At 43.2% G+C, this 16,764-nt stretch overlaps 1 protein-coding gene across 1 annotated transcript; it reads left to right on the forward strand.

The window, feature by feature from the left end:
• Positions 1-1,605: 1,605 nt before the first annotated feature.
• Positions 1,606-15,492, forward strand: SKP2A (F-box/RNI-like superfamily protein). The gene is made up of 5 exons (XM_078591120.1): positions 1,606-1,761; positions 2,432-2,692; positions 12,696-13,044; positions 13,841-13,982; positions 14,907-15,492. Exons 2-5 carry the CDS (start codon positions 2,451-2,453, stop codon positions 15,239-15,241), a joined length of 1,068 nt encoding a protein of 355 aa, XP_078447246.1. The 5' UTR covers positions 1,606-1,761; positions 2,432-2,450; the 3' UTR covers positions 15,242-15,492.
• The last annotated feature ends 1,272 nt before the right edge of the window (positions 15,493-16,764 follow it).

A 16,764-nucleotide genomic window follows, 5' to 3' on the forward strand; every position in this document is an offset into this window, starting at 1 on the left:
ACTAGTTCACAGGCAGGTCTGGGAGCGCAGTGACGGGAGATGTGATGAATTGTCTGGATGATGATATGATGTGATGGGTGACGAGGGGTCGGGATGGTTGACGTGACAGGACATTGTCCCTCTAAGAAGCTCTATGCACTAGTTCACAGGCAGGTCTGGGAGCGCAGTGACGGGAGATGTGATGAATTGTCTGGATGATGATATGATGTGATGGATGACGAGGGGTCGGGATGGTTGACGTGACGGGACATTGTCCCTCTAAGAAGCTCTATGCACTAGTTCACAGGCAGGTCTGGGAGCGCAGTGACGGGAGATGTGATGAATTGTCTGGATGATGATATGATGTGATGGATGACGAGGGGTCGGGATGGTTGACGTGACGGGACATTGTCCCTCTAAGAAGCTCTATGCACTAGTTCACAGGCAGGTCTGGGAGCGCAGTGACGGGAGATGTGATGAATTGTCTGGATGATGATATGATGTGACGGATGACGAGGGGTCGGGATGATTGACGTGATGGGATGTTATCCCTCTAAGAAGCTCTATGCATTGGTTCACAGGCAGGTCTGGGAGGCCAATGACGGGAGATGTGATGAATTGCCTGGATGATGATATGATGTGACTGATGACGATGGGTCCAAACAGTTAACATAACGGGAAGATAAGTTGAGATAACTTATATAAGATTGCTTGCTCTCTCTGCCTCTCTCAAGTCATCCATCTGTAAAGCTCTCTTCACCTGTTCACGGCCCGCAGAGGCAGCTTGTCAGCAGTGGAGGGAAAGTTCTTTTTATATGATACGACATACCTATTTAATGTGAGAGTCGTATACGAGTACTACTTTATTGTAGTACAGTATACATTAATAAGGTTAATAGAATTTCGTATCTATCCATCTTTATACGATTATAGCTTAACCGGTAAAGCTGGTCGAGTCAATTACTGACAAATAAACTGCGTCGTACTATGAGCAAAGTGGAGAGAGACGAGCAATTGACTATGAGCATGAGATAGAGAGAGGGTATCATAAAAGGATTTTCCCCGATTGGGACGGTTGGACAGTTCGGCGTTGAAATTCCAGCTATTCGGGCGAATTCATGGCCTCAATAAACCGTTTGTGTAGATGGGTTGGAAATATGACGACGACACAACGATGACATGGCACGGTGGCGTGTGACGTGTGACAGACTATGTCAGATTTTTCTTAAATAGAGATATATGACAGGAGGGGAGACGTGACGAACTACCCATCCACTCGTCATCCATCCCATCACATCTTTCACGGGTTCGTGCCGAATCAGTGAGCCAAACTAGTGGGCTCTCAAAGACTTTTTTCAGAGTCCAATAATATGCCCCTGGGTTTTGAAATTATAAGTCAATGAAGGAAACCTTTATCTTGTTCTTGTTCTGGAATAATAATAAATAAATATATTTTTGGTAAAACTGTAAACTGACACGTGGAGTCAATGTGGGCTTGAGAAGACTTTTTGAACAAATTTAGGGGTACGGAGGAGAATTTTAAAGTTATGGGGTTGAAAACTAAAAGTTTATCTTGTTCTGGTATCTTCGGAGGTGGGGCCCGCGCGGGGTTTCTTCAAAGAACGACGTACGTCTTGTTCTTGGCGTTTTACGTGGGAGGTCGTCTTCAGCTTTCGTTTTTGCGCTTGATCGATCGCAGTGATCGAACTTCTCTTCAGCAGTTGGTCGAAGATTTCGAGCTCTTCGTCTCAAGTGATTTCTTCCGTCGTTTGTTTCCCTCGGGTGAGTGGCTGGATCGTTTTTTCAGTGAAGAGTATGATCGGAGATAGCATGGATTCGCCTGGGCGATCGCCTCTTTCTTTGAATTTCCTTTAGACTCGAATATGCTGGGATTGTTGGTGCGTTGAGACTCTTTGTTTCGGATTTCGGATTTGAACATGTTTGTGTGGCTTTTTCAGACGAGGGCCTTTGAAATAGTTGAAGGAAAAGAGTTCTGAGTTGGAAAAAATCTATTTTTCCGTTATAGGTTTGAAATTTATATGATTTTTATTGATTTTTCACTTACGGATGGTTGGTCCGACGCGTTTCCTCAGTGGAAGACTCTCTTTGTTTGTTTGCTTTTTTTTGTAAACTCTTGCATCGTGTTTGCTTTGTTGATCTTCTGGTTGGTTATGCTTCTGATAGGAGGTTTACGCGTCCTGTATCAAAATTTGTATCAAGTGTTGATATGTTCCGAGGAAAATTCCCGTCATATATGTCTCCTGAATTAATTTATAACTAAATTATCATGCATGAGCCTTAGAACCCCCTCCAGAGTCTTTTTTAGAGTTTCCTCAATTGTGCCCGCATCAAGAGGAATCCATAAATTCTAGGAAAACAAAACCTATTTATTCCTATTTCTTCAATTGCGATATCTTAGATTGTTTTTCTCTCCTTTTTCCTGTTTTATTAGGTGTGTTGCACAGTTTGTCATGGTTGAAAGAGGCTCAGGCAAAAGTGACCTAGATTTCTGGTTCAAGAACCTTATACTGTCCAGTGGGGTAGCGATGACTGGGATGATATCAGAAATGACCGGCTGGAAGGACCTGCCTATGGAACTTTTGTTGCGGATTATATCACTCACAGACAATCGGACGGCTGTGGTTGCCTCTGGCGTGTGTACAGGTTGGAGAGAGGCCCTTGGTGCTGGCCTTACTCATCTTTCTCTCTCATGGTAAAGTCATCTTTCTTTAATTCTCTTATTTGGTCTTGATTTTTAGCTAGGCTTGCCTTTGAAGTTTTCCTAGATCCGTCTGTATATTCTTTTTTAATGGCCAGGAGATTCTTTGAAATAGTAAGAAATACTAGTGCGTAATGTCGATCAGTTCATTTCATGGCGATTAATATGTTGGCATCACAATGAATTTCCTGACAAGGGAAATAATTTTTTTTGACAGAAAAAGGAAAATCACCCGATATTGGTGATCGACTGAATATTATTTGAGATATAAACAAGAGATATTAGGAGGACCAAATTCACACCCCACCCCCCTTCCACCATTCGTACCTTTCCAAACCAGCATGGAAAAAAACCCTTCAATTCATGAATGATGCCATCCTTTAAAGCCGTGTTTCCCTTCAAAGCAATATCTTTAAGATGCGGCCATATGTCCCATCGCACCTCTAATAGCCTTCTCACTCCACTTCTGTCCTGAATATTCCACTCCTAAGAGAAGCCCAAAAAGTCTCATCTGAAGTTACAGGCACCCATGTAGTCTTTTGGCTGTCCCAAACCACTCGAGCGAAGGGGTCCTTAAAGAATAGCTGAGAACAGTCTTGTTCGCACCCTAGCACAAAACACTCTGTCTAAATGTCCGGCAGTAATCTCTTCCTGAAGGTTTGGAACTCAAGTCTTCATCTATGTAGCAACCTATCAAAAAGTCCTCACTACCAGTAGTAGACATTTCATGCCCATTTCTTTCTTCTCCTTCTCTGTCTGCTTTCTTTCCACTTTTTCCTTCTTTCTAATGGGCAAGGCCCTTAAAGCTTCAGTCGGCAGTAGCCTCTTCCCAAAGCTTGTGAAGATTTATGGCTTCTAGTTTATGGATTGGAGCCAATATGTGGACTTAATCCTGGTGAGTAAGTAGTTAATTCATCTTCTCAAATAGTCTGGAAGAAGGAAGATGCCAGTGTACATGGATGGTTGCTGGATAGTATGGCAGGTGACCAAGGCCAAGAGGATCCGGGGTCATCTACACAGAAGTGTGGAGAAAATCTATGCCTGGAGGATCTTCAAACTGGTGACCAGAGCTACCATAGTAAATAATACAAGGAGAGATGTCATTCGTTGAATTTGCTGATGAAACTTCAGGCGCTGTAGTTCTTCGTGGAATTGACCAAATAATATGAGATGTTCTAATCTCGGAGAATGCAATCTGAATTTTACTTGATGAAGAATGGCTTAGGATGCTGGAACAAGATTCATGCCTGAGGCTGAGCAGCAGATGCATGCAAAGGCACTGCTGCAGATGAGTCCACCCTCCTCCAGAAGCTTTTTTCCAAAAGTAAGAGGCAAAACATCTCAAGACCTTGGCCAATCATTCAGTGGTAAATCCCCCTTGAATTTTGGAAAAAGAAAAAAGCATTATCAATTGATTCCCTCTACGCCATAGATTCCTCTCCTGAATTTTAACATGGCCATAACCTGTCTTGACTAACTCCCAAAATTCATTAAAGAAAAATATTATAAAGCCTTCCATTCTGAGACCCTGTTCTCCATTTAACCCCTTCATGGCCAAATGAAACTCGGCTATTGATCCACTCAACTTGCTGCTTCTGTATCAACTTGGTTGCCCTTGTGCCACACCACTTTCCTCCTGATTCATGCCCCTTGTTTAGAAAAAGTCTTAATGGTTTGCCAGAGATCAACCAACTACCTGTTTCATAACTTAGTCCTGGCTTCCCTCTTGCAGCCTTAACATCTGTTATGATCGCATTTGGACATTTGTCGTCAGATGGAAGAGTCACTTGTTGTCATCATCCCATCATCCTCTCTTAGTCACAGCTGCCTAGATCAATGTCTCCAATCCATCTCCATCTTCCTATCTTCCTTTGTGACCACAACCCTATACCCCATCCAGGGAACAGAGTCTCATTACAGGCAACCACCAAACCCCACTTCCAGAAAGCCCTCCACAAAGTTTCAGCTCCCCAAGTTACAATCCCGTATTCCATCGCTTGCTAACATTGTCTCCTGCAAACTCTCATTGCAAAGCTTTTGAACATTTCATGAAACACACTTCATAAATAATCTTGAGCCAACCCCTTTTTGGCCTCTGTACCCTCTGTAATCTCAGGGCAGTGACCATCACCAGTGCTCAACAATTCATAGGAGGATCCTCCTTCACTCCATGGTCCTCCCTTCAGTCATCAACCACTTCGGCGCTTTCCTCCTCCATGTCCACCATCACCAGTCCAACCTCCCTTTTCTAGGTAGGATCCGTCCTGCACAATACCCCTTGCCTCTCTTTATTAGTTTCAGATACGAGATGACAGTAAATTCCATTCAGTGTACTTAGTGACAGTAAACCTCAGTATTCATCCATTCCCAGAGAACCCCCCATGTCAAAAACCCTGTCACATTCATCAGGCCAACTTTTCTCTTCTGAACAACTAGCCTTTGCTGCAAAGATCCTCCTTTTAGATCCGCCGGCCCATTTGAGACAGCAAAAGTCTTCCATGCCAGGGGCCCTCTCTTGATCAAATCTTCGCCATTCTTGCAACCACCAAGGAAGGCAGTAGTCACTGGGGATCTGTCACAACCCTTCAAGGGCTCCTCTTTAATGCAAGCGCCAATGAAGGAAGTTGTCCTTTTGATCTTGGCTATTGATGGTTAGGCTTCCCCAAGACCTTTTTCAATGCTGCTGCATAGTTTCACATCCCCTTGCACTCTACATTCCAGCTCTCGAAAGTCCCTTAATCCTTTTTATCCACGGGGACTCATTCCCTTCTGCTGGTCTCTCCCCAGGCACTCAAACTGGTGATAGCCCATGCCTTTGCATCTCTGGCAAAGGGGAGGATCTGGGTAGTCGGTGCGTAATAGCCTCGTGCTAAACAATGGATGGCTCCACCCGTCCATGATTCAGCCTTCTAACACATGTTCAGCGTGCCCTACACTCATCCAACCCTCGTTCACTGTACCAATGAACAGTTTTGCACAATTTCTTGATTTTGTACAACCACTTTCCAACGGGACTCACCGCTGTCATAAAAGGTGCATCCGCCGCCACATCTCTGACCACTCCCCATGGGCCCATGATGACCATGTCCAACCGGCTCACACGCCCCTCGTCTGCGCACACCCTACCAACTCCACCAGTCGTACTGATCAACCACTCCGGCAACCCTTTCCCAGCCCCTCCACAATAAGGTTGGAATCTCCCCCGCCTAATCCACATCCACAAGCTATCCTTGGCCACCACAACTTCTGATGCTACTACTCTATGTGTGCTGCTTCCCCCTGCTGTGGAAGCTGTAGCCGTCCCCTCAGGTATTGCTCTGAGATGTATGCCGTTGGTTTTCTCTGAGACATATGGCGTCTGGCCACCAGGAGAGTATTTTCAGTCAATCTCCTCCCCATCAGTCTCCTCTGTGCCTATCCATTTCCCTTCCTTGGATACTATGTGCTTTTTGCAGATGGAATTCTTCAACTGCTGACCAAACCTCCAGATACAATACATCTCCAGCGGTTGAGGCTGAGCTGGCATCCACTTCAACTCAATTGGTAATGGATCCAGTAACTCAATAGGAAGCAAATTAACTGATCAGGCCTTCAGCATTATCCCCTTGGTCCTCTTCTTGATCTCCTGATGAGGCTGAGCTGGTATCCGCTTCAACTTCATTGATAAGGGGTCCAGTAACTCAATAGGAAGCAAAGTAACTGATCAGCGGTGTGCCATTGCTTTACATATTGATCAGGGGTGTCTGTGGCATCTCGCACAGCTGCCACCGGGAGTCCATCTCCCTCTTCTCTGGCGTCATTCGTTCCCCGATCAATCGATCAATTGAGTCTCCCACCTTCCCATTAAGACCACGTGCCATTGGCAACAAATTACTGTTCAAAAGAGCCAGCCATCTGTGAACAAGATAGACCTAACTCAAAGCACCCTTCAAGAACACCTGCGGATACCAGAATCGCCGCTGACACTGAAGCTTCCCGTTCCTTTGAGCATTTGGATTCCATGTGTCTACAGGGGCAAGAATAATCATCATGATCCAAGTGATTAGTGATTAACCCATTCGTCTTCAGGGTACTTCCATAAAAGACAAAAGAACATCTGGTTTCAGAAAAGGTTTTACAACCAGGAAAGAAGATAGTATAATATTTATGAAGTATAAAATCCATACTCTCTTTTTATCACCATAAAATGTTCTGCAACAGTGCGAAATACAAATGCATAATTTCAAGCAGTTCAGTCTCAGAGGTCAATTATTGGAAAGATAATCATTTTGTTTGAAAGACCAATATCAATGATTATGATCCAAATATTTAGTGATTAATTATTTTACTGCCTGCTTATCTTTGTTGGAGTTTTTGTTTGAGGCAAAAGAACATCCCCGTATCAACTCATTTTCCAAAAAGCTATACACCCAGGAATGAAGACCGTCAATATTCTTGAAGAATATGAGACAATGACATGCACTTATACCTAAGATGTAGGGAGGATAGAGTAACTTCATGAGAAAATCAAAATGTCAAAGAGCATTCGAAAATTCATGCAATCCAATTGAGCCAACGAAGACACAAGAAGTCAGAGAGAAGATTAAAATCTGAATGGGGATTCAAATCTTGATGCTGGAACTCCCACCCTCACTATTTATAACTAAAGAAGCCCTGAGGAGAGAGGAAGCTCCGAAGAGAGAGAAAGCTCCAATGAAAGAGAAAATGTGGAAAAATCAAATAGCTCATTTTAGGTTTCTCTTCAAGATAAAAACATATAGTGAGAGACGTGAGGGAGTGGGAGAGGAACAAAACAGAAAGATACGTATAAAGCTTATTCAATAGTCCCCCTCAAACTGTTGAGTGGATGTTATCCATTTCAAGTTGGCTGCAGAATTCTTGAAAATGCAGGGCAGACAGTCCTTTGGTGAAAATATCAGCTCGTTGATGGGCGGACGGGACTTATGAAATGCTAGAGCGTCCCGACTCCAGCTTCTCTTTCATGAAGTGACGATCAACTTCAACATGTTTAGTGCGGTTGTGTTGCATCGGATCATAGGTTATGCTGAAAGCCGACTTATTATCATTAAAGATTTGAGTAGGTTGATGACATGAAAGCTTCAGCTCTGCAAGGAGATTGGTGAGCCATAATGCCTCACAGAGACATTGTGCTAGGGCACGAAACTCTGCTTCAGCACTGGATTGAGAGACGACAGACTGTTTCTTACTGCACAATGTAATAATATTGCCACCAAGAAAGGTACAATAGCCCGTCGTTGAGCGACGGTCAACATGAGAACCATCATAATCAGCATCTGTATAGAAGTCCAATTGGAGATCACCTTTACGCTTGAAATGAAAACCACGACCAATAGTACATTTGAGATAGCAGAGTTGGCGATTGGCAGCATCCATGTGACACGCCTTCGGAGAATGCATACATTGACTTAACACGCCCACGGCATAAGCGATGTCTGGGCGAGTGTGAGTGAGATATATCAGCTTACCAACCAATCTTTGGTACCTTCCTTGATTAACAAAAGTCTCAAATGTCACTTCTGAGGTAATGAAATCAAACTATTCTTAAATTCATAAGTTATTCATGTTCACGCCTCTGCATGCTCTACCAGAGATAGCCGGTGATTCACTTCGATGGGAGTAGTAAGGGTTTGTGAGTCCTCCTTTCCAAGCTCTTGAAGAAGGTCTGTAATATATTTCCTCTGGCAAAGGAAGATGTTACTCGCAGAATATGCCACCTCAATGCCAAGGAAGTATTAGAAGAGGCCAAGATGTTTGATATCAAATTCACCAGCAAGGTGAGCCGCCAACTGGACTGCCGCATGCGAATCATTCCCCGTAATGATAATGCCATCCACGTACACAAAAAGCAGTGTGACTCTCCTGGAAAAGGACTGACGATAGAAAATTGTATGTCACCATTGCCCTGAGAATATCCAAATAATTTCATCGAGTGCGTAAAGCAACCAAACCAAACCCGAGGAAACTGCTTCAAGCCATAGAGAGCCTTCTTGAGACGATATACCATGGGAACGCCGAAGGTGGAGCCGTATAGCCGGGAGGCAAGGCCGTATAAACCTCTTCATGGAGATTACCATGGAGAAAGGCATTCTTGACGTCAAACTGCTGAAGAAGCCAATCATGATGAGCTGCAAGAGCAAAAAGAAGACGAACAGTGTTCATCTTAGCAACTGGGGCAAATGTCTCCAGATAATAAATACCATAATGTTGTGTATATCCTTTAGCCACAAGATGGGCCTTATACCGTTCGAGAGAGCCATCAGGCTGGTACTTGCCGGTATAGACCTACCGACGGCCAACCAAATGGTTGCCCGAAGGCAAAGGAACAAGATCCCAAGTCCAGTTTTTTTCCAAGGCAGCCAATTCCTCTTCCATTGCGTGACGCCACTCCGGGAAAGCCGACGTTTCATCCACCATCTTCAGAATGGCAATAAAATCAAGACGGGTGAGAAGGGCACGGTAAGACGGGGAGAGGCGATGGAAAGAAACGTAATTGGCCAAAGGATAAAGAGGAGTAGAGGTACATGACTGAGGGGCTTTCCGCAAGGAAATGGGGAGATTATCAGAGGGTGGAGGAGGCTTCAGGGCAGCAAGAGGTGGGGAAGCTGGAGAGTCCAGGGAAAGATCATCGCGGGAGGGAGGAGATTTTGGTGCATCGGTTAGTGGCGCAGGCGACGCAGAAGAGACAGTTACGGGATGATGCAGGCGGCGATGGTACGTGGTCCCATCAAATTTCTGATGAGGAGCTGAGGTTGGGAGAACAGATGGAGGAGTAACAGGTAAAAGATACAAGGGAGGTTAAGTGGAACAAGGAAATTTAGGGACTCATCACATGAAGGAGGAGAGGAAGGAGAATACGACAAGCCAGAAACATAGAATGGAATGAACTTGTCAAAGGTGACATCTCTACTCACAATGAGGCGATGAATGGAAGGATGATAGCATTTATGTCCCTTTTTGATGAGAAGAGTAACCCAGAAAAACACAATAGAGCGCCTTAGTATCAAGCTTATCCCAAGAATGATGATGGTTAGCAACGTAGCAGGTGCACCAAAAAATACGGGGAATAAGATTAGTTTTCAAGGAAACCTTCGGATAGGCTTGATGTATAGCATTGATAGGGGAAAGGTGGGAAAGGACGCGAGAGGGAAGGCGATTGATGAGGTTGACAGCTGTTAGAGAGGCTTCGTCCCAGAAGTAAATGGGCATATTCATGCGAAGAAGGAGAGAGCGAGAGGTGTCAAAGATGTGACAAAACTTGCATTCCGCAAGACCGTTCTGTTGAGGCGTGTAGGGACATGATGTTTCATGGACGATGCCATGAGAGGTGAAGGTAGAAATGGTGGAGTTATCGTCATCCCGGGCATTATCGGAGCTGAAGCTTTTGAGGGACGTTGCAAACTGATTTTGGATGAGGGCATGGAATGAAATTATAGTTTCGGAAATATCTGATTTATTTTTTAGGAGATAAACTCATGTGAAGCGGGTGGAATCATCCATGAATATCACTAACCATCATGCGCCCGAAGTACTAGGGATAGGGCCTGACCCCTATAGATCACTGTGAATGAGGGAGAAAGGAGAAGATGAACGCAAGGTTGCAGCACCGTAGGAGAGGGCATATGAGGCTGCACACCCCAGGTAGATGTAGGTCGTGAGTTCCCCAACTGCTCAACAGCCATTGTAATATGCCACACAAGAACGGAGAACTCTGTGGAAGCTGCGCAATCAAGACTCGGCTGATCCTTCCATTATCGGATTTTCTGGAGAGGATTTTCCATAACCTTTTGGCTAGACAAGAAGGGCCTCCTTCAAGGTAGGAACATTTTCCTGATGAATAAGTTGGCTGCGTAGAGATTCGTACTCGGGATTCAGTCCCATGAGGAATTTAAACACCCAGAGTTGAAGGACATACCCACGATCAACAGAGTGGGGATCAGGAGGCATGTAATGGTCCAACTCAGCCCTAAGAGAGGTCAATTCCAGGCTAGAAGCTCGAACAGAAGGTTTAATGAAATTCTTGAGCAGCTTCCCATATCTTATTGCGGAGTCTAGAGATAAGAATTCAGCAGCACATGATCGACTGATACTGTCAAGAAGCCATCGGTGAACCACACCCTCAACATCAAGTCAATGATCATAGTGTGAGGTGGTGGGAAGCGGCGGCTCTCAGAAAGATGCTTCATAAGTTTCCTTTCAAGGTAATTTGAACGTACTGATGCCATTGAAGAAGATTTAACCCAGCGAATCTAAATTCAAAAGGTATACAGGGCAAAGAATATGATAAGATCCCCTGATAGCGTGAAGGGCATCATTGTCATTCGCTATGTTTCCTTTCCCCCTATGTTCCCTTTAAATAGCACAGCTCTCCTTGGAGGAGGGCAGACAGAATGTTATTGGCTTAAGTGAATATTGGTCCTCTCTTCCCTCTCGTCTCTTCTTACATCCATGCTCCATCTCCCTCTATGATCCCCGTCCTTGTGATTGTTTCCACTTCACTGCATCTTCAGGCGGCTCGTCCTCGGTCGATCCCTATCCCCTCTCGGCTTTTCCCCGACCATTCCCGTTCTCCTCTCTACCCCGGGAACTTCTACCCTACCTCGCCCTCTACCGTCCCTCCGATACGAGCCTAGATCAAGGTCCGTATCAGAATAGTGCCAAGAGCTCTATTTGGGTGAGTTAGGAGACAAGGCCGGTGGCAAAGTGGCAGCAGAAGTAGTAGAGTCGTTGGACGCCATATTGGAGTTGGAGGTCCCACGAGATTAATGAATCTCGATGAGATGCTCCGACTTGGGCGAATCAAGACAGCAACGCTGACGGATCGTTGCAGCAGTCAGTGACGCCGAACGAACACGAGAGGGATGGCGGTGGTTGGTGATGCCAAACAAGCTGGAGTCCGCTGCTGCTGGCGGTGATGCCTAACGACAGTGAATGAACGCAGAACGAACGAACAAACAGACGCCACTGGCAGAACGCTCCCTCTTGGACAAACAAGCACCGAACGAACGTACACCGGCCGATCGAGTGATGAGAACGCTCTGAACGTCGGCAGATCGAGCATCTGCGGATCAAGCTTGACGCTGAATGAGCGTCGGCAGAACGAGCATCGTAGAGAACGCTCTGAACGTGGGCAGCGGCAGCTGATCAAGCGTGACTTCGGCAGTGGATCGAGCGTCGGTGGATTGAACATGACACTGAACGAGCGATGAGAACACACTGAAAGAACAAACATTGGCGGCGAATACCAGCAGAACACCCCGACTTGGGTAAACAAACGTCACCGGCAGATCGTGGCGGCGGATCGGAACTCTGATACCATAAAAAAGCCCCAAAGTGAAGAAGCTCCGAGGGGAGAGAAAATGTGGAAAAATCAAATAGCTCATTTTAGGGTTCTCTTCAAGAAGATACATATAGAGATAGGGAGGTGTGTGAGAGTGGGAGATGAACAAAACAGACAGATACATATAAAGCTTATTCAACAATAACTCCTTTTGCACATGCCAACTTTTGTGCGCAAGATTCATTAGGATGAAATCCTTTTCTTTCCGTCATTGGTAAGCTCTAGATCTATTTTAACGCAATTAGTAAAACTAGAGGTCAATTCAATGATTATCAAAGAGAGACACAAGAATTTGTTCTGTCAGAAGCAAGAAACTCAAAGAAGAATGAATGAAATATTTGTGTCTATTTCTAGTTTCGTGCAGACAATGAAACATAGACTCAATAGATCTCTTCAAAGCATGTTCCCATTCATTTGATAAAATAATATTACTTCTAATTGTAAATAAGCATCAATGAGGCATGGGGAAATCAAACCTGAATGCTTCTGCCTTCTGATGTCTGGGGTGAATGAAGAGTTAAAAAATTTCTCTTGAAGAGCTCATGGTCCCTGCATTCCATGGATGCCAGTATTATTTATTTACTTGACGAGATATAAATTTGCAGATTTAAGTTTAAAGTTGATATTTGTTTGTGGCAGGTGTAAGAATAATATGAATAGCCTTCTTCTTTCTCTCGCTCCAAAGTTCACAAAGCTCCGAGTTCTATCTTTGAGGCAGAATAAACCTCAGCTTGAAGACGATGCAGTAGAGTGTGTTGCAACTCATTGCCGGGATCTCCGAGATTTAGATCTTAGCAAAAGTCTCAAACTTCGTGATTGTTCCCTGTATGCCTTAGCTCACGGATGCCCTAATCTCACCACCCTTAACATAAGCGGCTGCTCTGCCTTTAGTGACACCGCCCTTGCGTATCTGGTCACTTCCTGTCGAAATCTCAAGTCTCTGAACCTCTGCGGATGTGTTCGAGCTTCATCTGACAGAGCTTTGCAGGTGGTTTTTTCCCCTTTATAATTACCTTTCATAATATTATTAATATGTGTAACTGGGAGGTTGTTTTACTATTACTGATGGACCTTTGTAGGTGGGGTTTATGATTAAATTTCAGGCTGAGTTTAATATTACTATAAACTTCTTTTTATTATTACTATGGTTATATTGGGTGTCCGTTCATTTTACTACAACCATCATTAAGGTTAAGTTGGAGGTTCTTTTTTGTATCATAATTTATGAAACATGGGGGCACTTTTTCCTATTATTTTTATGGGTAACTTGGGGGTTCATTTATCCAAGCTTTTTTTGGTTGAAAATGTGAAAAAAAGGTTATATATTTCAAAAAAAAGAAAAAAAGGTTAAAATTTTACTTATGGTCAACTTCACGGGTGGATAATTTACTTTTTATTGTTACCTTTGAGTTTATTACTATCACTCGTACTCTTATGGGTAACTTAAAGTCCCTTTTATCTCTATAATTACTTTATGGTTCTTTTTTATAATTATGGTTTTGTTTCAAACAATTATGTGCAACTCGAAGTTCTATTTATCTAAGCTTATTTTTGGTAACTCGAAGTTTTATCGCCAACTCGAAGTTCTAGTAAGTTTCTGTGTATTTCCCTTAATTTCGTTTTTGAAAATTTCAATCAGAACTGAGCTACTATTTTTGGCAACTTGAAGTTCTATGGGCAACTCGAAGTTCTAGTTAGTTTTTCTGTATTTCCCTTAATATCGTTTTTGAAAATTTCGATCAGAACTGAACTCCTCTTTTATATTGATTATATTCCTGGTGCAGGCGATAGCACGCAGCTGTCAACAGTTGCAATGTCTGAACCTGGGCTGGTGCGAAGGCGTGACAGATAAAGGGGTCATGGCACTCGCCTTTGGATGCCCAGATCTCAGGAATCTAGACCTATGCGGATGTGTTCTCATAACAGGTATTAAGCAGTTGTCTCTCTCACAAACTATCCATGGGTATTTATCCATCACTCGCTCTCTAACCATCCGTGGATATCCATTTGTATATCTCTAACCATCCATGGGTATTTATTCATCTCGTCTTAGCCATCGGGGGATATTTATTCATGTCTCTCCCAAAACATCCTTGGATATTTGTTCCTATTTTTCTAAAACTATCCATAGGTATTTATTCTTCTTTATCCAACCATCCGTGGGTTCTTATTCATCATTCTTTCTGGCCATCCTTGGGTCTTTACTCATTTCTCTCTGTTACCATCCATGGTCATTTATTCATATTTTTTTCTAACCAGTATGGGTATTTACTCATCGGGGGATATTTATTCATTTATTCATTGGTATTTTTCATCTCTATGTTACCATCCATGGTCATTTATTCATCCCGTTTTCTAACCATTCATGGGTTTTACTCATCTCCCAATTTAATCGTTCATTGGTATTTTTCATCTCTATGTTACCATCCATGGTCATTTATTCATCCCGTTTTCTAACCATTCATGGGTTTTACTCATCTCCCAATTTAATCGTTCATTGGTATTTTTCATCTCTATGTTACCATCCATGGTCATTTATTCATCTCGTTTTCTAACCATTCATGGGTTTTACTCATCTCCCAATTTAATCATTCATTGGTAATTTTCATCTCTATGTTATCATCCATGGTCATTTATTCATCTCTTTTTCTAACCAATACGGTTATTTACTCATCTCCCAATTTAATCGATCATTGGTATTTTTCATCTCTATGTTACCATCCATGGTCTTTTATTCATCTCTTTTTCTAACCATTCATGGGTATTTACTCATCTCCCAATTTAATCTTTCATGGCTATTTATTCATCTTTTTTTAAACCATCCATGTGTTTTTATTCACCTCTCCGCAGATGAGAGTGTGGTGGCACTGGCAGAAGGGTGCCCAAGGCTGAGATCACTGGATCTGTACTATTGCCAGAACATCACAGACCGGGCCATGTACTCGCTGGCCCGGAGGGCTGGTCCGGATGGCTCGGGCCTGGTCAACCTGAACATAAGCCAGTGCACGGCGTTAACTCCGCCGGCTGTGCAGGCTGTCTGTGACTCGTATCCTTCTCTCCACACGTGCCCGGGCCAGCACTCTCTCATAATTAGTGGCTGTCTCAGCCTCACAACCGTGCACTGCGCGTGTGCTGTCCACTCCCGTAGGCCAAGGCCGATACCACTGTCACACCGGGCTCATTAAAGACCCGAAGCCCATGGCTGATGTGCTGTGGACGATGCATTATGGTAGGACAAGCTTCTTCATTTTGGATAATGGTGCCCATTGTATATCTCTTCCGGGTGATAGTCTGGATAATTCAGCTCTAAATAATTGTAAATATTTATCATGGATGAAAAAGAATTGGAAAAACCAGGAGACGACATCTTATTATTGTTTGGTAGCGTTGGGAGATTGGTTCAGTCTACATGTGGGTCAAACCCATTTCTTATGTCCATATTACTCCTGATCATTCTCCATGCTATTACACTCATGAATTCTTGGATTGGATCCTCCTTGAACATAGTGAAATCTTGACATGCATGCAAAGGACGAAGGGGACGTGAATGACTCATGTTCATGGCCACATGGACGGTCCAAATATGATATCATCTATATTTTGCAATTATATTTCTATTTGAGAAAATGCGCACTTATTGAAAATTTTAGTAATTTTTCCCATAGAAGTAATTGCACGTTCATGTGTGATGTGGGTGACATGCGTGCAAAGGACGAAGGGGACCTGAATGTCTCGTGTTCATGGCCAAATATGATATCAATTACATTTTACAAGTTTTTTTCTTTTTGGGAAAACGCACATTTATTTGAAAATTCAGTTATTTTTTTCCCACATACGTATTTGCACGTCCATCTGTGATGTGGGTGATACTTAATAAATCTGCATAGCTTTATTTTGATAAGTTTTACTCTTTCGTAATTATAATTTTTTATTTAAGTTTAAAGATATATTTTAAAATAAGAAGAATGTCAACTTAATCAACATTAGTCAAACTTGAGAAGATGTCAACTGTCTTTATTTTGTAGTCAAATCTCCTACTGGGCATGTATTCAACAAATATGTCCTCACTTCAAAACATATAAGACTCAGGGATATGAGACTATGTGATGCATTTTTATCCAATCTTTGTCTCTTTTATTTGTCATGCGCATCTTCTCTATCATCAGGAGCTGGAAGCTAGAGCCAGTTAGAGCTGTTGGACGTAGACGGAACGGGACTGAACAGACTTCCGTTCAGTTATCCGTTCAGTTATCCGTCCAGAGCACTTTGGTTTGTACGATTCGTCATCCGTCCGGGTTTCATCATCGTCACAAGCCGTTCCGTCATTTGTCCGTCACAAAAACGGAACGGATAATGGACGTATGGATGACAGAACGGCGGCCTTTTTTATAAAAATAATACTAGAAATTTAGGATTTAGGCTAAATCCTAAATCCTTTGGCCCCCTCTCGTTCATTATTCTACTCTTTTTCTCTCTTTTCTAGTTCTTTGGTGTCTCCCATCTCTCTCTTTCCTGTGTGTCTTTTTCTCTCCCTCTTATTTGAAACTTGTGGTCTTACTTACACTACTTAATGAATAAACGATCACCTATTGATAAATCTTTATACGATCGTTCTCTCTTCTCCTACTCTTTTTCTCTCTACCTTTTCGTTCTTTATTTAATTTATCTACCTTTCTTCTATAACTCCCTCTCTCTGTTCATGCACAGG

This window comes from Wolffia australiana, chromosome 20 (assembly GCF_029677425.1).
Source record: "Wolffia australiana isolate 7733 chromosome 20, ASM2967742v1".
NCBI lineage: Eukaryota > Viridiplantae > Streptophyta > Magnoliopsida > Alismatales > Araceae > Wolffia > Wolffia australiana.